Raw genomic sequence first — 24,771 nt, forward strand, 5'->3', positions numbered from 1 at the left:
GCGCTTTTACAAGGCGTAGATAGCCTTCCTCCAACGAAGGGTAGGTGATATTTTTTCTTTTACAACTTCTTGTAACTTGAGAAATGCTCCCGTCCGGCCTTGCGGTGGAGCCGCCCTCTGCGGGGAGAGGCGAGCAGTCAGGCGGGAACAGGAACGGCGCCTGCCCGCGGGCCGCGGCGGTCCCAGGGCTGAGCCCCTCGGCCAGGCGAGGGACCTGCATCCTCCGTGAGAGCCCTGCACGGTTTTGAGGTACATGCTGTGGTGTTGGCCTCTGACTAACGTATTCTCCTCTTCGGCCAGCTGACATTTCCATTGAACACTCTGGTAAAAGTATTTCCTTGATCAGGTTCCTGTTGCCTTCCCTGATGCTGAAGATGATAAAAATACATATATTGATTAATCCTTAACTGGATGATGGTGTTTGTGCCTGGTGCACCATTGCAGGAGTGTGAGGATTGTGGCCGTGAAACAGGGCTCGTTTTAGCACAGAGTGTCTATGAGAGGTTGCGCTGCGTATACCCTGACCCAAGCACTGTTCGCTTTTTTTAAGGTACATATAGGAAAAAACGTTATTTTCTGCAAATCTATGGAAGTAAAATTAGCTGCATTAATTTTACAGGTACCGTGTTCCAATAAATTCCTCTAGCGTTTCTTCAAACTGCTGGTTTCCTTTAGCTTAAACGGCCTGTCTGTCCGGGAGGTGGGCGCGGGTCTTCGGTGACAAGCGGTGTTGGCTGTCGCAAGAGAAGCGAGCGGCCGGGAAGTGCCGTAGGTTTCGGCACGTGCCCATTGGCGCGGGCTTCCCTTCTGTGATTCCTGCCCGAGTCCAGCAGCAATTAGTCACTTTCCAGAAGACGGGAAGGTCGTTCCCGGCCGCTTCCTGGAGCGAGTTGGAGCTGGAGGTGTGAAACCATGGCCGCAGTTTGCACAATTTCATTGTGGTGGATTAAAAACCTTCTGCAGAAAGCCCTGCTGATTTGCCCTCTGACACTTCTACCCTCTCATGGGATGGTGGAGAACTTGGGGGTTTCCTGCCAGTGACTCACTCCTGGCGAGGTTGTTGCTCGTAAGGAAGGGCTGCGCTGCCCGGGCTCCGGCAGCGAGCGGGAGCGCCGGCCCCGTGGCTGGGGCGAGGCTGTTCTCTCTGCTCGAAGTTGAGTGATCCTCGGGGATGATCTTCAGTTTCGTTCTTGAATTATTAGGCAGCGTTAACGTCGTATCGCCACTGCAGTCCTGATGCTGAGAAAATGTTCTGGTGCTCTGTCAGTTTTGGATATCCAAACGTATAGGGATTTTTGTCATTGATCGGTAAATCTTAATATTTCCTGATCTGAAAATTGTGGCTGAGACACTTCTTGATTTCAGTGACATTCCACCGACTCCCAAACCGTTTTCTGTCCAAAACTTGTTTTGGTTTTGACCAGTTGCAGGGAAAACCTCAGCCCCTGGCTGCTCGCCGGGCACGGTGCCCCGAAGCCAGGGCTGCCGAGGCAGCGTGCCAGGGGGCTGCCGGCGGCCGGGGTTTCCCAGTGCAGGGCCGCCCATGATGGGGATTACCCCGGAGCCAGTCCTGGTGTGAGACACTGGTTCCGCTTTGAATTTGAAATCTGGGGAGAGCGGGGGGGGTTGTTCCAAAGAAGAAAGAAACAAGATTTGGAAATTACTGGTTTGTACTGGTTATTATTCACGTCCTGTTTCTGCACTCTGGTTGAAACAGTTTTCTGTGCTGCAGAAATCTTTTTTTTTCCTTGTGGCTGTGTTGAATATTTACCTGTAGCTCCAGTGCGCTGTGAAAGGGTACATTTCTGATAATGTAAGCTTACCAGATAAAACTGCAGGTGATGAGTGATTAATACATGGCTTGATACCAGCTTCCTTGCAATTAACTTCGGTTTTGACTGGAAAAGATGGGTGGCTGGTGAGTTTGAACCCGTGTTACCCCAAAATTGCAGGTAGGACCTCAGGTACGGTTCGTAGAGACAAATTGGACTCTTAACGGTGAGGGATTTCCTAGCGAAAAGCCTTCGCAGTTTACCGATGTCTTCCCCAGTTGCGGATGGGTTTGTAATACAGGTGTATTTGAAATACAGGTATAATAAAATCTTATTTTGGGGGGCGGTTGCTGTTTGCAAGCGGCCCTGCAAGACCCTCCCAGGACTTGGGGACATGCGCCGAGATGAAGCTCAGCTTTTTGCCCTCTGAAGCCTTGCATTTTGTTATCTTCTGGAAAGGAAACGCTGCGTCCGTCTCAGTCTTCCCGTGAATAACGGAACGAGTCTTCTCGGTTATAGGTGACTCCCCCGCTTCAGAAATGACGGTGTTCGATCTGGAGCGACCCCCGTTCGCGATGAGCGGTTCCGAGTGGAGTCCAGCACAGCCGAAATAGCTTAAAACGGGGAAAGTTGAAGAGGAGAGGAAGAATTTGAAGAGTAGGATGAGACAGAAAGAACTGGTGTACAATTAATGAGACTTTAACAGTATTTCATATAGCCGTGCTTGCGCTTCTGCTGAGGTTTGCTTAGCGTCGCTGCATATGCGATAGATTAGTATTACAGTATTTAAATTACAGTTTAATCACTTAATACGGTTTTACCTAATAGAAACTTGGTCCTAAGAACATCCTATTTGGTATTTTTTTACTGTTGAGACGTACGGTTCTGCGTTCCCTTGCAGCTGTGGAAGCCCCAAGGGCTTTTCCTACGTCCTGTGCGTTACCCTGTGGGGTAGGAGAATAGGAAATGAATTTATAGCAGGACTCAAGTTATGGTATATAACCTAGACCTTTCCTGTTCCTAAAAGACATGTAGAGGCGTGATAAAAATTGTCAGGATTGGAGAAGACTATCAGCAGAGTTCCTGCTGCACCGAGTCTGCATGTTCAGTTCTACATTTCACTTGACGTGAGCAGGTTACAAGTGTTATTAATTATTTTAAAGAAACGGCAATGAGTAATTGCCGGTTTAAAAAGCAAGTGTTGAAATCCTCTCTTGGTATGAAATGGGAGTTGTTCAGATGGTATTAATTTTTTTTATTTTTTTCACTAAGGATATTACAAATGCACTTGTTGCTAAAATCCGTCTTTTGCAGTCTATTACTCAAAGGGAGAAAAAAGTAAAAAGTATGTGGCAAGAGTCTGATGTGAGCACATAACCACAATTTTTATTTTCTATGTTAAACCCCCTTTGTTGCAAAACAAGGATTTTGCAGCCTTTTGATTATTTGCTTCGGCTGTAAGTGATTATGCAAAAGAAAAAAAAACCACAACACCCAAAACACCCCGCCCATCACCACGACCCCCCCCGTACACCGTTACATTTACGTGGTCGTTTACTGATGCTTAACCTGGGTTTTGAGAAATGGTTTTTATAAAAGACCTAAAAGTTTTCAAAACTTGGGGTGTGCGAGTCCAAAAGGCTGTTGGAAAAACCTTGCGCCGTAAGCCAGGGCTGCGTGGGGCTTGGTTTGATGGCGTGGGGGAGAAGGGTGATCAAAGGCACAAGGTATTTGGGGGTGGGGGGAAGTCGGGTGTTTTTTAATTAAGAAACTGGGCTGTTTTCCACAATATCGCCCCAAGACGATGCCGCGGCCGAGGCGGGCTGGGCCGGGGACGCGCTGCAGCAGAGGGCAGTGGCAGCACGCGTGAGTTGCATGGTGTTACGGCTCCAGAGCTGCCGCCCGGACTTCAGAGAGCTCCCGGGCTGCCGGCAAGGGCTTCGTCCGCACAAACGTACTCTGAATCTCCCCTGTTTTGACCAGGGACGAAGAGCACGCCTGTGACACGCAGTGGCTGTTCCCACGTTGTTCGGGGATTCGTGCGACTCTGGGGTGTTTATTCCAGGCTATTTCGAATGACCCAAAGGAATTTGGAAAGAATTTCTGTTAGTAAATAACCAGATGTAACGGCTGCGAAGCTTGTGATTGCGAGCCGCCACCTCCCTTTGGGGTGACATCTCCAAAACCCACTGTTGGGTTAGTATTTCTGAACCGTTTCGGTCTGCAGCTCTGTACCGGTTACTTTGCTCTTAAAAGCGCGTTTCAGCATCTCTCGCTGCAGATGTAACGAGGAGATGTGGTGAGCTGCCATAACAAGGCGAGGGGGTTTGTAGTTTCCAGCTGGCGTTTCGCTTGTGCTTAGCGTGGTCAGCAGCGCCTCCGACATTCAGCAGTTAATATCTGAAATTGCTGCTTGTGTGCCTATTTACCTCGTCTTACTGACCTCATTTTTTTTTTATACCTGGGCACTGAAAAAACAGCAGAGGCTTTGGGGAAGTTTTGTGGGGGAGTTTCTTGTTTGTTTTTTTTTCTTGCATATCATCAGCAGATTAAACGTTGGGGGAAATGTTCTTAATTATGAGAGGGAGGAAAAGAAGCTGCAGATGAACCTGGGTGGTCACGGTCCAGGCTGCCCCAAAACAGTAGAGCAGCAAGAGAGAATAAATAGAGGGTCACAGTGCCAAATATTAGTTGTGTTTGGAAGTGAATCTGTAAATGCCTGGCTTTTGCTCCGGTGATTGGCGATCCCCACGCTATTAATTCATCTGCTGGAGCAGCCTCCATGTAATGGTCAAGAGAGCGGGGCGTCTCCATCTCGTCCCTGCAGGAGGGCAGGACGGGTGAGCGGGGGTTCCTTGGCCACCTCTATCCCACTGCATCATCCTCCAGTAGAGGCAAAGCCCCGTCGGGAGGGGAAATACAAGGAGGCAGCGAAGCTGAGGATGCGATTCTCCCAAACGTGAGCGTGGCTGAGCCCGTTGGGAGTAGCTCAGGGGCTGCTGGTCCTCTCCGTTACGCTCTCACCGTGCATGAATACAGCCAAGTTTCTGCGCGTTTCCTATTGCCACCGGCTTTGCTTCATCCCCGTTATTCCCCTTGTACTCCCGCTGTTCCGGAGCGGGCGTCAAAACCAGGCGGTAACAGGAGTTGGCACTACGGCTTTGAGCCTCCCGCTCCGTTCCTCGCTCTGCCTTCACCGACATTCGGTGCTGTCGCTACGGAGCGACTACTTGAGTAGGAAATGAAGGGGAATTTAGCTGAAGCTGAAAATCAAGACGTGCTGTCTGCGTGTTCAATTAGGAGGGCATAGTGAAAGCTGTGTTTCTTCCCATTCATTGGCTATTACATTAAAAGCCTTCTCTCCTAATATATACTTATATATGCAGCCTGCTTTATGTGGCTTTTACCACATATGAAATGGAGACGTTATAATCAAGGCGGTAATAGCGCTGAATGATTAAAACTAACTTCTGATTGTTTTGGCTTTGGTCAAATGTATGACCTGAAACTGCTGACTCAGGACAAATTGAGGTGCATAAAAAGCCTCGTTCCGGGCCGTGCTCATCCTTAAGCACGGCCGTGCACCGTGAACGACTGGCGCAGTGAAACCGTACCAGTGTATATTAAAAAAGAAATTAAAAAATAAAATCTTTGTAAAGCGGCGGGGTTGATGGAGAAGTCAGACAGCCCAAACCGTCCCACAGGGATTTATTTCCCATAGGAACATCTGCGGAGATTACAAAATACTGAATTGCTCTGAGTGCTGGTCATCATTTGTATGAGGGTATTTGGGATTTTAAAATGAGTTAATTCAACTTTCTGGTAATTGGAGTGAACAGCACTTTGAGGGCCGTGACTCAGGGCTGTGGAGCTGCGTGGTTTCGGGGTGGCAGCCTGTGTGGGAGCCCAATGGTTCATTGCTGTTGGCCCTCGTTACTCAGGGAAATTAGGAAACCAGGGGCTGCTGCAGCATCTTTCAGCTGATGAAATAAACCTTCTGCAAATAGAGCAGAGTCATTGATCCGGAGTGAATCAGAGGAGCAAGGGGGAGGGCGGGGGGAAGAGGAGCATACAGTGATTTTAAAGTAAAGCAGTGCAGAGCCTCCTGTCAACCCAGGTCTGAGTGGTCTTCGAATCGCCCGCGTCGGTGGCAGCATCGGAGCCTTTTTGGGAGCGAGCTGCCCAAATGACACTGAATCGCTCTTAGCAAGGGAGAATTGCCAGGTCCAAACGCTGGACCATACGTTGTCGGTTCACATACACAGTTTGCTTTGAAGTAAATAGAAACTTTTTGTAAATACAGCTGGGAGAACGTGGCCAGTGGGGAAGAGCAGCCAGAAAGGGTGTCGTGGCCATACTGGGCTGCAGGACTGGGACTGACTGGTGAGGACGGGCTCCCCCACGTCCCAGCTATGACTCAGTTAAAAAGACGCAGACCAGAAATGGTGCTGAAGATACACCCCAGGTGATGAGGATCTGCTGCTTCTCGAAAAATTCTCAGGAAAATGGTGAAAGAGATTAAATCAGCAGAGATATCTTGGAGCTGACTTCAGAGGGCTTGTCGTCTTTGCTCAGTGGAGTTGCTCTATCAGCTGCCAATACTTGCCGCTCTGCTCACGCGCTGTTGAACAAATTTGATAAATGTCATTCTGCTTTTTGAGCGCTGCTGGGGTTTAAACAAGCTGCTCAGCTGCTGAGTATCTTGTAATCTCCCTTCTTGTAAACAGTAAGTAACAGCGGTTGGTGGTTTTCTCAAAGAAATAAATATTGACTGTTTAGAAGAATGGAAGGACTTTTTTTTTTCCCCCCCCAGGGAGTTTGGAGAGAGGACTATAGACAGTGGATTTGGAAAAAAATCGTAGCTGCTTTGCTTGGATATGCCAAAGCCAGGAGATGGGTGCTTCTGTACTGGGCTGTTGCTGGTGCCCTCTCTGCAGGGGATTACCCTGGGCTGGGGCTGGGTCATCCTGGGTACGTGCCAGGAGACGTGCTGAGCCAGCATCGCTGCCGGATGGGGACCCCAAGGAGCTCCCGTGGGTGGTGATGCCCAGACCTGCTCATCCGGGCACTCGGCACCGCAGCGGAGGTGCTGTAATACCCTCGTGTTGCTGCTTGTGGTACCTGTTTGTTTTTTGCTCTTTGTTTATGTAATAAAAGGAAGGAACTTCCAGCTTGTCTTTTGCTCAATCATTTCCTTCCAAAGTGAATGAAATCGCGTTTCAGCAGTTGTACGTAGAATTGCAAGCGCAGGCACGGAGTTTGATGCCAGGTCAGTGTTGGGGCTCTTTGGGCATCAGCTGCGCGGCACAAGAGGTGAGATGTTCCACTAACTTTTTATTTTCCTTATTCTCTGTAACTCTCACTGTCGCGCTGGAGCAGCAGGGCTGAACCGTGGGGGTGTGTGGGGAATGTCAGCTTTGTGAACAGACCGCAGAGGGTGAGAAATCCCCCGTTTCCCGGCCGAACACCCAGCTCTGGGGAAAAAAGGGGACTGCCATAGGGTGTGCCCGGCGCTGGACCCAGCTCAGCCCTGCTGCCAGACCTGGGGACCCCGCGGCTCCGGCGGAGCTGTCTCAGCCCTGGAGCACCAGGACACGCTGTGGGATTTCCCGTGGGGAGCGGGAAATAAGACAGCTGGCTTTAGTCCCTCGAAAAAACCCACATTTTCTTGAATTCCCCCTTCCTCCCTCATCACCGGAGCCCCTCACCGAGGTGTCGCGGCCCCCCTTGGTGGCAGGGAGGATGCTCCCATGCCCCCAGGAACCCACCGGGCTGCGAGCTCTGCCTGAAAGCAAACTGCAGGCGAAAGCAAAGCCTTTTATATCATCATCCGGCTGCACTCCTCCTCCTCCTCTCCCCCTCCCTGGGTGTTGTGTTACAGCCTTTGGGAGGATGGTCCTAATTTGCTGCGCCCCAATGACTATCTCCAAACTGCTGAGGTCCCAAGCGACACCCCTCTGCTCCTTGCTCCTGCCTCCTTTTCGTGGTTTCCCCCCCCCCTTTTCGTTATTACTACAGGCCTGCTGCCAAACAGGATGATCCAGGGTTGTCCTCTTTGCCTGGAGAGCATAAATACCACTGGGGAGCTCTGTGAGACTGCAGTTGGTACGAGCTGCTGAGCCGAGACCTTGCATTCCTCGCACCTCCTAAGGCTTATTTCACCCTTTCCCCCTTCCTCCTAGTTTAAATATTTCAGATATATAATTTATTTTTCACAAGCAGGCTTGGAGGAGCTACGATTTCCTGGGGACTTGGAAGTACCCGGCGAGGTAAGCGTAAGCTTCGGTCCCTGCTTCTGAAACGTGGTTTTGGGGGGTGGGGGCATGTGCGAGAAATGTCTCTGTTTAAGTAGGCACGATTTTAGTAACTTCTCCAGAAAGTTGCCTGCCTGGTATAAAAGAGCACAATACTGTCTGAGCTTCCCTTATGTACGCTTTGCAGAGGTTAATGCAAGATTAATAAACACTAATCTTGAGTGAATGGGAGGAGTTTGCAAGTACAGGCGTGGATTTCTATACAAATAGAAAATATCTAAGGGATGCTGTAGCGGTCTCTAAGAGCTGGCAACCCATGGGCACCTCTAGTCTGTTCCAGGAAGCCTGTGCTTATGCAGCTCTGCTCTCAAGCCCTGTCTAAGAGGAATTTCACGGTGTCGCCACATGTTGTGTCTGTTACCAGTGGGTTTTCCATGTGGTTTTGGGTAGAAACTCACCCACTTCAGTTCTGTGGGAGTGGATTGTAATGGAAGAACCAGATGTTGTGGCCTTGAAGATGCTGAATGCTCAGTGTGTTCCTTGCAGCCAATGTTATGTCCTGTGTCAAGGGATTTGTCATCCTGCTTTTCTTTTGAAGCCAGCATAATTCTTCAAAGCTTGAAATGTGTACTTCTTGGTTAAACAGATGACCGGGGGTTTAATGCATTAAGTATGTTGTGGCTTTATCACTGGATTTCTTTACACAGGTTAAAAGCTGATCCCAGGCTAAGTCTCTTTTGCTTTGCTGGTTTAGATGCTTTGCTGGTGTCCCCCACTCTTTCATTTTCCCACCTCGTCAGCTTGTTCCATGTATAACTCTGCAGGTCCTGGGATGTTTTAGCTGCAAATGTCAACCCTAACCAAGAAGTGGACAGCCACTCGTATACTTTACCAGGGAGGCAGTTAAAGATCAATAGCCTTAAGGAATAAGGTGAAGTGAGGACATAATGAATTACAGAAGCCAGCCTGCATGTGGCTTTAGCAGGCAGCGCTGCAAGCCAGGCTTCAAACGCTACCAACTCTTCTGCTTTCTGTGAAATGCAGACACCATCCATTAGCTGGGGAAATAGCTTTCTAAAAATAACCTTTTCCAAAGTCCGGTGCTGCTTTTTAGCTTCCTCAGACCCCAGAAGAAGGCCTCCTCTTTGTCCCCAGTTTGGACAGGCTTTACAGCACATTAAGGAGTCTGTTTCTGCTGACTCACTCGTTTCTGATTGCTCCCAGATGTTTACCTGGCACCAGTATCAAGGGCCTGATGTGTTTCAGGAGCGGCTGTGCTAATGCCCCTCTTGAATCCTTGAAAACAACAGCAGAGACTTCCTCAGCTGACTGTCAGATGATAATTTTTTCTGAATAATGTCAAATCCCAGCTCAAAGGCAGTCTGATTTCGGTCTTCCCCGATGAGGAGTCCCTGATGCAGCTCTGCAGGGCACCTGGGCTGGCTGAGCCTTAACACGTCCGAGCGTTTCGCTGCGCCTGGGCACGAGGACGTTGCGAGGCAAACGTATAGACATCTGGAATCGATGAGGGCTTTCTGATGCGTGAGCACCTATCTGCTGCTTTTAATTTATCTGGCCAGGGAGCTCATTGCTCCCTGTCCCTCTCTGGTCACTTCATCCTTCTTTTCGATGCTTAGTGCTCTCCACCTCGAGCCAAAGCAGAGCGGGGGGAACCTGCACACCCCAAGTGAAAAAGAAGATAGTGCCAAATTGACCTAATTTTAGAGAGGTGCTAGTATCCCTTTGCTCGCAAATGGGATACAGGGAAGAACATCCCGAGGAATAATGCACCATCTGTTGCAAGGTTTTGGCTGGGGCACGAAACCAGACGCGCTGGCTTCGTTGCGTAGCCGTGAGCAGGGCAGCTCCTCTGGGCTTTCAGATGTTACAGCTGATTTTTTTCAAGCTGCCCTTTCTGTAAGTTCAGTGTTTGCCTTAAATGGGTGGTGGATACGGGCTCCTATTTAGCAAAGGGCACCCGGCCAAATGACGGGGTACAACTGCAGCGTATATTAGCTGTCTGTTCCTGCCTGCTCTACCTACAGGGCAAGCTGCAGTTAAAATTGCTTGTGCTAAATGGCCACATTGTAAACGGCTGTGGCAGAGCATCTATTTTTAAACTCTTCGGGAAGTGCCTCAAAGTAGGAATTGTTCCCTGAATTTGGGTCAGACAGTCTACAAAAGCAACAGCTCGTTTTGCTTTCCCTACCCTTCTGTAGCTGGGTTAGAAGGTTGGGCTGCTGCTTGGCGCGGGGGGAGCAAATGCCAACAAAGGGCTGCGAAGAGGATGAGGTTAAAGCGATATTTGTCCCAGTGCCACCGAACGTCCTGTCTTTCAGGTGTGCCTGGAGCTGGGGACAAGGCGAGTGTGTTCGACTTGCTCTGCAGAGCAGGAAATAATGAGAAGCCATTACCTAAACTGAGCAAATTCTATTCCTGCATTGTTCTACCAAGGCGAAGGCTTAATGCTCTGCCTGGAGAGAGGCTGAGGGCAGCTGGTTTTCATCTGCCTTAATACAGTACAAGTAAGAAGCCTCAAAAAGGGACTTTGTTTCTTTTGTGTAGACAGCCAACGTATTTTCAGCGTTTCTCAACGGCCTCAGAGTTTTTTGGGGGTCCCCACCCATGCACAGTACCTTGTGCTTGCCACTGTCCTCTGCCGATGCTGTTGGGCTGGGTGTGGGGAACAGGGGTTTGGGACTTCATGCACGAGCATAGATTTTCCAGCTGGAAGGCGCTTCCCTGCCTTGGATGGTTTCCAACTCATCCGGACCCAGTATGTCCAAATCCCGTGTCGCTGGGCTGAAACTTCTCGAAGAATTCCTTCTAATCTGGGGTTTATTTCCTGACGCTGCGTAAGAACGCTTTCAGCATGTCTTTTAACCATGCTGACAAAACTAGGTCCTCACCTAGCATTGAAGATGGGGATGGGGAAGCTTTCTCCCAAAATTTAGCCTCAAGGAGAGAGTATGCTGTGCTTGCACCACCCGTACGGATGTTAATTGCCCCCGATGGATAGATTCTGCTCTGGTGGCTCTTGGATCCCACCTAAAGAGCACTAGGTGCTGCAGAGCCATGCAGCAGCACATATTTCCTTTCCTGAACAGCTCATGATCTAAATAAAACCAGCCAAGACACACAAGTCTCATTAGACAGGGAAGTTGGGGTGGGGGGAGAGGAAGGGAGGAGGGGTTTGGAAATGGCAGGTGGAATGGGAGCACCATGGAGCAAGGGAGGGGATGGGGATTAAATGAAGCCATTCAAACCCCTTAAAGACCAAACTGAGACCATCTCTCCAAGCCCTTGGTGCTGATGGCGACCGAGCATGCGTGGGAACACCTAATCTTCTGGCGGGGGGAGGGTGAGAGCTCTGGCTCCTCTCCCGATCTGCCATAATTCATATCGCTGGCCACGCTCCCGCCCGCCGTAAAGCGATGCGTCAGTGAGAACACCTCGGTGCGTCATTCGCCAGCAGGGATTTTGGTTGTTCGACGTTACGGTGACATTTCACATAAACAGCCGCTTTCACGGAGTCTGGCAGCTGCTCTGCTGGAGTCTATTGGCAGAGCGGGGCCTCCGAAATAGCTCTTGCTGATGTCTGACCTCTGCAATCTGGCTCGCTGGGAATTTTACTTTCCCTTTTATTCATATCCGTTCTCTACTGTAATGGCTGGTCTTTGGGCGAAGAGCTTTGAATGCCTCCCTTTCCCGCCTGTGAAGGGATGGAGCTGGGATTATTCAGAGCTGCTGGGCGCTGCTGGGCGACACCTGCACCCCTGGCATCTTTGGTGGAGAAGGCATCCGCCGCCGTGCCCGAGTGCTGCCTGGCTAATGCTCGCTCCCAGTACAACTTACGGTGGTGGCGTTGGGGTCTTCCTGTCGCTGCGGTGAATGATAATTGCTTAGAGTGTCGGCATCACCCTTTTTCAAGTAAAAAATCTGGGTTGTGTGGCTTCCTCAGCATGGGCCATATGCACTGAGAGCTTCTCTGGCACTGCTCTGACTGTCTGCTTCTCCCCAAAATCCAGGCTGAGCCACAGGAGTCTCTGCAAGAAAACCTACAGTCATCTTCGTCTCCGCTTCTGCTGGCTGGAGAGGAGGAGGCATGAATCCTGTCCTGCCTTGGATCCTCCCTCTTGGATGTGTACTGCTCCTGACAAAGGCAGCCGAATGCTTTATCTTGCCCAACTCAAGTCACCTGGAGAGCATTTTGAGTAAATATCAGGATGGGGAAACTCACTCCAGATCCAAGAGAGCTATTTTATTCTCAGACAGACAGGAGATATTGATGCTCCACAATAAACTGAGAGGTCAGGTGTACCCAGTGGCCTCTAATATGGAATACATGGTGAGTCTAGATCCTGATACCTAACTGTAGTATTACTTTATTATTTTATTTTATTGTAATTTTCCTTATGGTGCAAGAGGTGTAGCAAATTTCCTCTGAAGTAAGATTTTCTCAAGAGGTTTCCTGGAGCAGTTTCATGCTGGAGAGAATGATGGTTTAGATCATTGGACTGTTTTGGTTGGAAAGGGCCACTAATGGGTCATCGAGTCCATCCGCTGCATAGTTTCAGGACTGGTTCCATTATTCATAAAGTAGCATCTGGCCCAGCCCTGGACGCATCTCCAGTGATGGCAATTCCACAGCCTGCCTCAGCAGGTTCTTCCATTACCTTAATGTCATAAAAGCATCACATTTTCCCTAGTGTTTAAACCCACGTTCTTGCTGTGGAAGCTTTTAGACCATTTTGACTGGTGTTTCGGGACACCACGGTCTGCTCAGAGGAACCTCGGATGGTCTTTGGATTGCCATCAGCTACTGCCCAAAGCTGGAGGTAGCATCTGCCCTTCTGCCATGCGCCGATCACCAGAGGTTATTGGTGTGAGCCAAGCATCCATAAAGCTGCTGGGAATCTGCTCAGTGCCTTGGAGAAACAGGGCTTGAGAAACGTGGTTCCATCTGCAAAGAGTTTCAATGGCTGGAAAGACTTTGGGAGTTCACGGGTGGATGGGCCAGTGCAATTGGCTTTTCCTAGTTCAAGAAACCAAAGTAAAAGTTTGGTCAATGTATTCTCCCACTTCAGAGGGAGAAGTTAAAAGTATGAGTATGAAATAGGGCTTTGCCATCAACAATTCAGATGAATAGGTTTTTTTCACCTGATGCCAGAGACCCTACTTTGAGCTATTTTTGACAGGCCATCAAAATATTGTGGGGCCAGAAAATGATGTAGGCAAATAATTTTTGTGTGCGCGTGTGCCTTTTCCCACTGTGCAAATATCGTTATGTCCGAAACTAGCCTGACTTCAACTATGTGCTCCTGCTGACAGATTAAATGATTAATGATTTGTTAAGACCGTGTTTAAAAGGGTAAAAGAAATAGCACACTAAATGTAATACAAAATTGTTTGCCAGCTGTGCTGAAATGAGCACTGCAAATGGAAAACCCTGCCTTTTGTGACTGCAGGGAAGAGAAAAAGAGAAGGGAGAGCAGAGGACAGTAGGGAAGGTCACCTGTCCATCAGCTGGTCCTCGTTAGCATTCACACCGCTGGTCTTTCGTCCCGCTTTTGTCAGAAATCGCACGCCTTTCTAAGAACCGGTGCTTTGTATCTCTCCCAGCGGGCTCTCACGCTATCCTGCAGGCTGCCGGCAAGGTACTGCCGGGGAAGAGGTGACTTGGTTAATTTCCAGAAAGTAAACACAAAGCATGAGAAAGCCAAATGTGTTTTGGTTGGCTCTGAGGATCTGAGAGGGCGGCCGTTGCGGACTGTCCACGGGCCGACCGCTGTTTACGCTTGCAGCGTGGTTACGCTTTTATGTTTGCCTTTGCTCAGTGTGCTTTTCTAGTGGTTTTTATGGGCGATTGAGGGTAAATGAAAGGGCCTTATATGCTGTGAAGAAAGAAGCTGAGTATGAGATGGTGCTACTTGGACAGGCTATAATCAGCCTTTCATGTATTCGTGTTTACCCAACATTACTTGGAAATGCTGGCTATATTCTGAATGTGAATTTCACTTTAATCCTTTGTTCTGCATAGGACATTTCTCATTTGGACTCGTTTAAGAGGATGGTCTGTCTTCAGTACCGTAGATAAACTTTCCTCTCTTCCTTTGATGCCTGTGTGGTGCATCACAGGTGACGTGTGGTGCTAATTTGTGGATAAGTAGGTAGAACTTGTTCTTGCCCATCAACCTCCAAACACTGCCTTGTGAAAGTCCTTTCTCCTAGCTCCGTATCCGACTTATCTAAAAGCGGCAAGGGGAGCTAATGTATTCCAGGAAAGGGACACATTTACCTACCACAGGATGAACTTTAGCCAGTGGAGGCTGTTAATAAGAAAGCAATAACACAGTGAGTCCCATGACTTATCTGGAGATCAAAAGAATTATATATATATGTATAAGGGATAAAGGTGACGTGGACTGAAGAAAAGAAGGAAGAAACGGTTCTGCTGCTGGGTTTGTATAATTAATTGAAAGCTAGCACAAGTATTCAGTGTTAATGGAAAATGAGTGAGCAGTGTACGTCTTCCTAAGTTGGTCAAACACAGCATTACCTTGACGCCTATAACAGCTTTACGATTGACACTTCCACTGTGTGTTTGGGACTCTATAACAGCGGTCACAGCAGTGGATGGGTGCCAGGACCAAAATACACGCCTCGTTAATGAACTCGGAGTAAAAAGGACGTAATAGTTCCTAAGACATCTTGACCTTTTAAGATGGCTTAGTCAGATGGTTTTCAGCAGTCATGAAAGGCAGAAATCTTTCCTCTTGCGGAGACCTGAAAGACAGCTGGATAAAACAAAATTGTTCTCAGTACAGATTGCTGGAAGGAAAATAGCTTGCTTTCCTGTATAGGGTATCCATCCTTCCTCTAAACTGTAGGGTGGTGACTTTCCTTGTCCAGACAGGATAGTATTTCTGTGTGGGTTAGCAAAGCATGTCCAAGCTTCTGCCAGGACCTGTCAGTCCTGGACTGTCACACCACTTTTAAAAGTAAATTGTCAGTATTGCAGAAGGTCTAAGCTGGGGAGAAAGAAGAGTGAGTAACCGGATCACTGCAACTCATGTGTCCAGGGCTAGGTTTACAAACCAGTTAGGCTGAGTAAATGGACTCTTTGTGGAGTAAGTTCTTATTAAATCTGAACCTACAAAGTGTAGTATAGTGTGTGTATGCCGTGCATGTATCTAACATGTACGGTGAATACTGTGCTTTGAAAGGCCATTACAAATTTGCAGGAGTAAAAAAGAAAGTCCGTGTGCTAAATCACTTGGAATCGCACATAACCAAAGGCTTCTCAGTCTCTGCTTGAGAGGGAAACTGAGCATAGATGTACACTGCCCCTCTGGCTTCAGCAGTCTTCCTAGATACTGCTTTGAATATTGGCATAAAGACTTGTTGCAAGCATAGCTGGGAAAGTCTGAAATCTCATTTTTTGGATATGTTTATTGGTCTGAAATAATTCTAGCCTCCTGACCGCATTCACGTCTGAGAAGCAAGAGGCAAATAACTGCTCTAATTTAAATGGGATGGCTTTGTAATCTGATGCCCGCAGAAATGAGCTTGTCTACTCATCAAGCACAAAGCCATGTAAAGACATAGCTCATTCCCAATTGCCTGTTGAATATCTTTTGTCCAAGTTCATTTATTTTGTCCGTAGGCATCAAAGGAAGATGCAATGCATATGTTCACATCAATTTCCATTTAATGGCCTATTGCTTATAACGTCTCTGCATTAAATTAAGAGATTTGGAATGCTTCTGCCTTTGAGGCTGCAGGGAATCATGCTCTGCTAGGAAGTCTGAAGTACTAGCAGCGCATAACGTCTTGGGAGAGCTTCTGTGGCTTATGTGTTGGATGGGAAGGTGAATTGTGGCTGGTCATTGCCTGGTGCAGAAAGTGGGAGACCACAAGAAGTTGTGTGTCTAGGCACAATTGCAATATTCTGCCTGAACAGAGGTTTGGAAACGTGTGTGGTGGGTCAGATCCCATATACCTTCAAGGAGCTGGAGGGCTGAGACGGAAAATGGTTTCATTCCCTCTGTCAGAGTTGTGTCTGCACGGGGTTTTGCAGGCTGACATGAATTTTCTCGGCCACCGGTCAGTTCAAAGCCAAGCTGATGAGGTCAGAGCAGCTCTGGGATGTTGTTGGAATTCGGGTTGCTGAGCATGCTTAATGATAAGCTGTTCTCGGAGGTCTGGGCTGTTAGCTCAGTTAGATGAGCTCATGTTTGCCTTACGAAGATAGTGTAGACACACCAAGTTCCAGGAGACACTGCATTTTCCTGTCGTCTTAGCCAGGGACATGCGGTCCCTCCCCATCCCAGTTATAACTGCCCGAGACTGTGCTCAGCTACTTACTCGAAATGAGCACTTGATGTTTTTTTAAATGTGTTTGAGAGCCTAAATGCCCTCCAGTCCTCCAAACAGGCTCTGACAGGTCCTTTGATATGTTTGAGATCAGAAGTTGCTTTTCTTCTGGAGAAGACAGGACTTGGAAAGACCAGCTGGTTGTGATGGTAAATGTCCAAAGAGGACATAATCTTGAGCTGGCACGTGAATGGGCTGGAGACGCATTACAAAACCTCTCTTCTCTTTGGTTTTATTTGTAGGAATGTGCGGTAATATTTTAATCCCAATGAATTATCCTCTAAGGACTGTTCTGAATAGACCAGCTGTCAGTAATTACACAATGAATTCAGGGCACTGTCTACTGGGTCCAGCAATTCTGGCCTTTAAAACAAATACACCTCCTGGGCAGCGGAGGCAATGAAGCCTGCTTTCCTATTTACCTTTGTAACATGTTTGAGCTCTCGTTTGGCTTACAGCTGGGTGATATTCTATGAGGACTGGTCTCACACCAACGTCCTTCCCTCAGCAGGAGCATTGATGGGGTTTGTCACTTCTAACCTGATGCCTGTGTCAGTGAGAGTGATATTAGCTCAACAGCTCTGCGACTTTGCCACCTCTGTTAAATTTGGCTGGATCCATCGGCGGGCTCAGCCGTTAGTCTGGAAGGAGAAGGGGAGATGGGACTGGGAGGCTCAGACCCGCACGCCTTGCTCAGGCTGTTGGGCCAAAAATCTCCACCTGTGTCGGTAGTGAAGGGCAGGAGCACGTCCACTGTTGGAGTGCCCCTTGATGGGAAAGCCAGGAAAAGTCCTGGTATTAAGGGCATGGATGGAAAATCACGCTGCAGCTACGTCAGAGCACTGACCGGGTGTTAGAAGTTTTGCAGATCTCAGAAATAGGTGTCACAAGGAAGCACTGCGATCTCTGTCCTTGATTTTTTGGGTTTTTTTGTAAAACAGATTAGAAAAACACCTGCAAAGAAAGTTTTGTGTTTTAGGGTGGATAGTCTAGATGGGTTCTTCAGGTCTTACCGCATCTGTTTTCTGCAAAGTATCTCCTAAGCAGCATGACATCAAGCAGGAAAAATAATAGACCCTCTAATGCCCTGCATTTCCATGGCAGGGGGACATCCCGAGAAACTTGCTTTTAGGTCAGGGCACGTCATTAAAATGTGCTGGCATTACAAGGACAGACACCAGGGGTGAGCTGTAATTTAGTCCCTCTCCTCTAATTGCTGTTGGTTGAGTCTCTTGATCTACTAAGCCTGAGATGACAGATTGACCTGTTCTTTTCTCTCCCCACACCCTGCAGACCTGGGATGATGAGCTGGAAAGATCAGCCCATGCTTGGGCTCAGGAGTGCATCTGGGACCATGGGCCTAGTGCCCTCATCAGGTCAATTGGACAGAACTTGGCGGTTCACTGGGGCAGGTAAGAGTCGGGGTGCTACGGGTTCATTGCAGAGAGCAATTGATGGATCCCCCTTTAGAGCCAGTTGGAAAGATTTGCCGTGTTGATGCTTAGTAGAGCACTGGGGAGACAGGAGAAAAGGTGAGGATCGCTAACTGGTATTGCTGCAGTGAAACGGTTACAGCGATAACATCTTCAGCTGACTGCTCCCAGCAAACCGACGTTAATGTGGGTGACTCCGATCAGCTGTATCTCCGGGTACTGCAGCTGTAGTGAGCCTGAGGCCACTCTTACTCCTTAAAGAGAACAGCTACAGAAGCCATAACCCTTGCTCTGCTGTTTTGGGGGGGCTCTGGCACCATGCTGAGAACCACCTGAAAGCTGAAGTTTCTCAGGAGCAATGTCTGGACTCAGCTGCGATTTCAGAATTCATTGCTGTAAACTTTTCCATTATTTCTTGCTGCATTTCCCATAAATATTTATCCAGCTCCTAATTTATCTTTACTGAAACCAACCTGCAGATTTTTTTTTATTATTTTTCACTTCCTGGGGAAGGTTTTTAACCCAGAGTTGTTAGAAAAGCTGAAGTTAGGCTTCCAAATGGATTTGCCTCTCCGCCTAAGGGTGAAATTTGTTTACTGTTAAGCCCCTGTCATTAAGCCTGATATAGGTTAAGCTTGCTTTGTACATGCTTAGGAGCCCTAATGAGTGGAAATGCAGCTATGCTTGTTGTAAATCAGGTAGAAGTTGGTCGAAAGCAATGGAAATTTGCTGGTGTGAAATTGGCCCGATACAAAAATCGGGCCAGTTTTTGTTGGCAGAGTTAAATAATGATTGGAAAGTAGAGTGGTTAATCCATTGGAAACAAAGTTGAAAGATCGGGCTGTTCTTGGCTCTCCTACAAGCCTTCGAGATGGCCATGGGTTACTGATGGAGGCAGATCCGGTCTCCCTCCCTTTGCAGTCACTGAGAGGAAAAAGAAATCAGATTTATCTCAGTTTTTTCAGGAATGGGCCATAACTTGATTGCCTCAATTTCCTCTCCGGTAAAATAGGATTCGGAAAGTATTCACTCAATGACATCATGAGATTAACGTTTTTAAAATACTTCTAATGACTGACTTTTAATGAAGAGTTGGCTGAAAGAACAAACTCCAGTTGGTAATGATATCATTTGTATTTCTGGCCGCTTGCTTCGTGTGAGCTGTTGAAAGCAATAAAAAGCCGTGGGTTTGAAGCACCGCTCGGCTTTGATACAGAATTTGCAGATTGCTCTGTTTGCTCGCTGCGTGCAAAACGCAAGTGAGCCCCGCGGGTAGCTTTGACACCACTTGTGTTCCCCCAAACCGCCCGAGCAGCGTCAGCGCTGCCACAGCTGCAACGTCTGGTGCGTAGCTCGCACAGCGTACGTGCAGCGCACGAGGGGACGCGGTGCAGAGGGGGATAGCTGCAGTAAAAGGTGGGGTACGTGTGCGCTGCACCAACTGTTCTGCACCAGCCCTTGGTGTGATGTGAGCGTGAAAAAGCCCACTCGCTTTCAAAGGCCTTACAGTGCTAACGGCTAGCGTACTTCCAGATTTAGCAAATTGCCCGGTGGTAAAATAGGTACACGATGGCTTTTGGTTTAAGATGTTTGGCAAACCTTAACTTCTGTTTACTTTCAAAATACAACTTTCCGCCAAACTAGAAGTTTTTTGTAGTTGTGCGGAAAAGTCAGGAGGACATTTCAGGTCAGTGGCACTTGAAGAGTGTGTCAAACCTATAAATAATACAGAAAGTCAGACCGGACGGGGAATCTTAGGGAAAAAAATTGTCTTTAATGTTTTCAGTGAGTTTTTTTCTCTTTGTTAAACCACGTTACCGGGTTCTTTAAGCAACGCGTTCTCAATGAATGAAACTTCAGAAACTTTTATATAAAATTAGCAAACCTTGTATTTAAAAAATGTGAGCTTACAATATGGCAGGAGGCTCCAGGTACTTCTTGAAAACTTCTACCAGACCTTGGTGATTTCAGCTGTGACCGCTCTTTGCTCCTCCAGGTACCGGTCTCCAGCTTTCCATGTCCAGTCTTGGTACGATGAAGTTAAGGATTACACGTACCCGTATCCTCATGAGTGCAACCCGTGGTGCCCCGAGAAGTGCACCGGCTCCATGTGCACGCATTACACGCAGGTAAAGGAGACGGAGGGCTTCTGCGTCTATACTCTCTGCATCCCCCCGTGTCCCAGCTGGCACTGCAGCGTGTGCCCGCAGAGGGGTAGTTTTGCTTATTTTCCACGACTACGTTGCACTTGCAGATAGTCTGGGCCACGACGAACAAGATTGGCTGTGCCGTGAACGTCTGCAAGCAGATGAACGTCTGGGGAGAAATCTGGGAGAACGCCGTCTACCTGGTGTGCAACTACTCGCCAAAGTAAGGCAGATGAGCTGGGCTCTCTCCAGCTTTCCTAAAACTGGCAGGTTGCTTAACTAGCCCAGGGTCTGGGGAAGAGATTTCAGGCAGTCTAGACTGGTGGTTGTGGCTTTAAATTTTCTCTTTAGACGGCAGCACAGAGCTGGTTCAAGACTTCTGAGCGTTGCCTGGAAAACTGAATGAGGGGCCGGGGCCAGGCTGGAGCTTTGATGTTCCTGCCACGGGAAGGAGGAGCAGGAGATGGCCAGGACGGAGCTGGCGTGCGCTGCCAAGCGAGGCTTGCGCTCTCCCTCCTGCTTCGAGGGTGGGAGGGGAGCGGGTGGTGGTTAACGCCGCTCAGCGCTGCTCCGGCGGCCAGGTAGGCTGCCGTATCATGACACATTTTCACCCCCTCCCTGTAAAATCTGCTGGTTTAAACACACCACTGCTTCGTGAAAAGCCAGCCCTGCAGCGGTCGCTGGTGGAAGCAGAGCGAGCTGGGGGCCACAGCAAGGAGCTGTGAAGAGATAAATCCCAGACCCAGTGAGCTCCCCGTGGCTTAAAAAAAAAAAAAGAGTGAAATAGCTAAATCTTGACTGATGGCGTTAACTTGATGGTTTGATTAAATTTCAAAATGAAAATCACATTTCTTGACTACTACAGCCAGGAGAAGTTTCCTCCCTGGCAATGACAATTAATATTTTCTGCTTTAACGTTTAATAGGAGAAACAGTCCCATTCTGTCCTTGGCGATTTAAATCTTAACAGCAAAATGAAATAGGGAAATCGCTACATACAAATGGAGTGGCTTGGAGAGCATCTGCCTTCTGGAGATCACAGGGCAGAATAACGCAGAGAAATAAGATGTGCGGATACAGAGCCAGCAGCTCATAGCACGATCCAGGCAGAGCCCTGTGGGTGGGTTGTCTAAGCCCCTCTCCCCGTGTTACCTACTGAGGATGTTGTTATGCTTCTGGTTTGGTGGGATTTAATAACCTGCTCCTCATATGGGATCGCACGGTCTCCCGTGGAGCTCCCGCAGCGGTCTGGGCTATTTGCACGTCATCCATTCGGGGCTGCTGAATGGAAAAACACTCTATTTTTGCAGTTTCTGCTTAATCTTTTCTCCCTGGCATCAGCGTGCATTGTCCTCATCTAGCCTTATAGGTGGAGACAGCTGAAAGAGCAATAACCAAAGGGTTCGTAGCCATGGGCTGAAGTCCGGCTCCTTCGACCTTCTCAGCCCCTAAAGTCTGCAGAACAGAGTGCCAAAAAGGGGTTTTGTTTTTGGGTAGTTTCTTAAAGAAAGTGCAGTACTCCATTGATTTACTTCTGTTTACATAACATCACGGTATTTCTATTGGAGTTTAATGGGAAAGCGATACTGCGTGCCGTTTATCTAAGTAAACCCCTAAAAATGTCACCTTGGAGGTGAAGTGAGGAGGAACATTTTTCTTACAAGGGGCTTTCCTGGGCTGGTTGTTTAGTCTTTGCTTAGTTGCTCTGGGCCAGGGTGAAGTTTCTACATCCTCAGAGGCAAAACTGGGGACGTGAGGATGCCAGGTTGGGTGAGGAGAGAGTGCGAAGCGCTGCTCTGTTTCCCAGATGATCTGGTGTGAGGGTCCACGTATTTCTGGTGTTTTTCTTTCTGGAAATGGTTCCGGATGGAAAATGGAGCAGCTTTTAAATGGTAGGAGCTGTGCTCCAACCTGGCCCGTGCAGCTGCCTGGGGGTGTTGCAGAAAACGGTGGGAGACTTGTGGCTCTGATGAACAAGAGAGATGAAGGCAAGCGTCGGGCAAAGGGGAGGCAGCAAGCAGGCAGCCCCTGAGCCCGCTGAGCTGTTGCTGGAGGACGACAGGCAGCACGGGGACAGAAAAATGTGGGGACAGGCCATCTTTTCCCCATTTACACTCCCTTATCCAAGGATAAGAACAGCAGAAACACCCATTTTCCCCACTCCCTTAGTGCCAGGCAGCCTCAGGGGCTTGGGGGGGCGTTTGGGTGCCTGATGGGTGTGCATTGCTCCTGTGCTTGCAGGGGCAACTGGATCGGAGAAGCCCCATACAAGACCGGCCGCCCCTGCTCCGAGTGCCCGCCGAGCTATGGAGGAGGCTGCCAGAACAACCTCTGCTACAAAGGTGCGTGGTGGGGGGTTTGGGGCACCCTCCTGGGCTGGGGAAAAGGCTGGAGCAAACTTATGCCTGGAAACTTTTAATTAGAAGCAGCTTTATGCACCTTTTAATTAGCCATCCTTAATATTTCAACATCCCAGCACGTGGTAAATCAGTGGCTGCCGCTGAAACCGAAAAGCCCTGAACTGTTTAAAATCTAGAGCTTGGATTCGGCACATTTTCCCCGGCGAAATTGAGAGCGAGTGCTTGGATGGGGGGGGGGGAGCTGCTCTGAGCTTCCACGGGTTTGGCTCGGGAGCTCCAGCGGGATTTTGAGCGCTGGCAGGCTGCGGGCAGGAGCGATCCCGTCCTCGCAGGGTTTGTTTGGGAAGGGAATGTTCTCCAGCGCTTACTGGAGGCGATGTGGGTGGGCAGAGCTTGGCCGGCTGCCCCGCTCCTTCAGGGGCCGGGGACAGAGCGTTTCCCTCTCCCCACCTCGGTTTCATGGCTACAAAATGAATATAGTGATTCGTGTTTTCTGGAGGAGAGGAGGGGATCGTGGACCGTTTTTTCCTGAAAGAAATACTCAGCCCCTCTTCTTGCGTGTGCAAGCGCGTATTTGCCTTTCAGCGAATTTGTGTTTTCCTCCAGAGAGAAAGAGCTGTATGGGAAAGAAGAAATAGCATATTTTTTTTTCACTAGTTAGTGGGGATCATTTCAAGCCTTTGTTATAAGGTGGTCTAAACGCCGCTTCGTGTGCAGGGGAGCAGGAGAGGAGCAGATCTCCCCTCCTGGTGCTGCACCTGCCCTGGCAATAGCCCTGCGCTGCCTTTAGCAGACATTTTTGAGTTTCCAACTATTTAAAAGCAGATCCTCGTCCAACTAAATTGCCTCTCTCAGAATGATGAACCTGTCTGACTTCCCCATCAAAGCGAACACTGTAATTATTTTTAATCCCCTCTTCTACCAAGATTACCGTTACGAAGATCCCGTCATCCCTGAGACGGATGAGATTAACGAAGTGGAGATTTCACAGGCGGCAGAGCAAAAGCCAGTGCCATTCTACCCTCCCAAAAGCAAGCCCAGCAAGCCCATGAAACCCATCCCGGACTCCTACATGAGTAAGACAGCCTCTTTCTTTTTCATTTCCTATAAGTTTTAAAGCACCTCTATGGGAAAAGGTGTGGAAAGCGATGAGGGGGCTTGGGGAAAAATATAAGTGGGAGGATGCTTGAGTGGAGGGGGAGGTAATCTGTGTGAAAACTTGCTGTTAATTATAGCAGACGTCTGCCAGAAGTGGGGAGCAAAGCTTTCAAAAGCCACTCGTGCCTTCCGCACATCAATCTGCAATGGTTATTTGTTCTTTGAAGACATCTCAAGGAACTACTGACGAACCAAAGGTCCCCAGATCAGTAATCGCTTTAGGAAATATTGGGTTTATTTCCCAGTTGAAATACCCTACACTCAGCAGTAAATCTGGGTAAACTCCTTTGCAGCTTTTGGGTTTTTATTTTTTAAATTTGTTTCCTTTTTATTTCTTGCTTGGGAAGATTTCTGAAGCTATTTGTGGAGCTGGTAGTACTTCCTCAGTTGTCTTCTAATCGCTGTTAATTAAAAGAGACTTATTGCGAAAACAAGGTGAGGCAAGCCAACGCATCCTTTTCAAGTTTATCTACCAGCATCTCGAGAGTCTGTAATTAAATGGAGAATGAGAGCTCTGGCTGCAGACCTCAGGCTGTAAATCAAAGCCTCTAGCTGTCAGATGTTTCTTCCTTGCTAATATTTCCAAAGACACCTGTCTCAGGTGAACGGCTAAAGAGGCACGAACTGCTCCAGGCTGGTTGGTCTGTGATAAGATTTTTATCTCGCTGCGCCAACGACCTCCAGGAAAGACACACGGTGGTTCCTCGTCTCCGTAGCTCGAGAGCGGGCTGGGGCAGTCTCTTTCGTTTTTGAAATACTTATTTTCTTTTTTTCCTCCCCAGCACAAGCCATTACCTGTGAAACCAAGATGAGAGACAAATGCAGAGGCTCAACATGCAACAGGTAGTGTTTTATTGATACCTCTCGGGGTGCTGTGGGAAAAGGTGGCCTAAAAATTGTCCGGTTCTTGCACACATGGGATAGGCTATACTATGTACTTTTTGTGACTATCCAGGTAGATCTGTGGTTTTTTTTTTTAGAGCCTTAATTTCTCTTAACACAAAGCCTTCAGCCAAGCCTAGCAATAAGGTGACTCAGTTTATTTTACTCAGCCATGATGCCCCACAGTTCCAGGTGTCCAAAACTGTTTAATAAAATTTGGCAGAGTCATTTTTGAACCTTTTTCAAGCATTCCACCGCTGTCCAAGCCAGACCAATAATTCATGGCTTGTCCCTTCCCAGCCAGTCAAGAACTTCTGGTTAAGGTTTCTGCAAAGAACGGGACAGTTTATCACTTGGAGAAAAACCAAATCCACAGAATCTAAATATTGG

At 48.4% G+C, this 24,771-nt stretch overlaps 1 protein-coding gene across 3 annotated transcripts in view; it reads left to right on the top strand.

Annotated features, from left to right (window-relative positions):
- Nucleotides 1-7,037: 7,037 nt before the first annotated feature.
- The window catches only part of CRISPLD2 (cysteine rich secretory protein LCCL domain containing 2), a 31,503-nt gene continuing 13,769 nt past the window's right edge, over nucleotides 7,038-24,771 (top strand). Inside the window, exons 1-9 of one of the 3 annotated variants that reach the window (XM_064459685.1) lie at nucleotides 7,038-7,085; nucleotides 7,995-8,041; nucleotides 12,055-12,374; nucleotides 17,696-17,814; nucleotides 19,832-19,964; nucleotides 20,090-20,205; nucleotides 22,223-22,323; nucleotides 23,268-23,417; nucleotides 24,282-24,342. In XM_064459685.1, coding sequence (XP_064315755.1) covers nucleotides 12,132-12,374; nucleotides 17,696-17,814; nucleotides 19,832-19,964; nucleotides 20,090-20,205; nucleotides 22,223-22,323; nucleotides 23,268-23,417; nucleotides 24,282-24,342 — 923 coding nt within the window. In that variant the 5' untranslated portion in view covers nucleotides 7,038-7,085; nucleotides 7,995-8,041; nucleotides 12,055-12,131. Of the gene's footprint in view, nucleotides 7,086-7,732; nucleotides 8,042-12,054; nucleotides 12,375-17,695; nucleotides 17,815-19,831; nucleotides 19,965-20,089; nucleotides 20,206-22,222; nucleotides 22,324-23,267; nucleotides 23,418-24,281; nucleotides 24,343-24,771 lie in introns of those variants that run through there. The other 2 variants (XM_064459684.1, XM_064459683.1) reach the window with 2 other exon arrangements.

The sequence above is a fragment of the Phalacrocorax carbo genome, chromosome 8 (assembly GCF_963921805.1).
Source record: "Phalacrocorax carbo chromosome 8, bPhaCar2.1, whole genome shotgun sequence".
Classification (NCBI taxonomy): domain Eukaryota; kingdom Metazoa; phylum Chordata; class Aves; order Suliformes; family Phalacrocoracidae; genus Phalacrocorax; species Phalacrocorax carbo.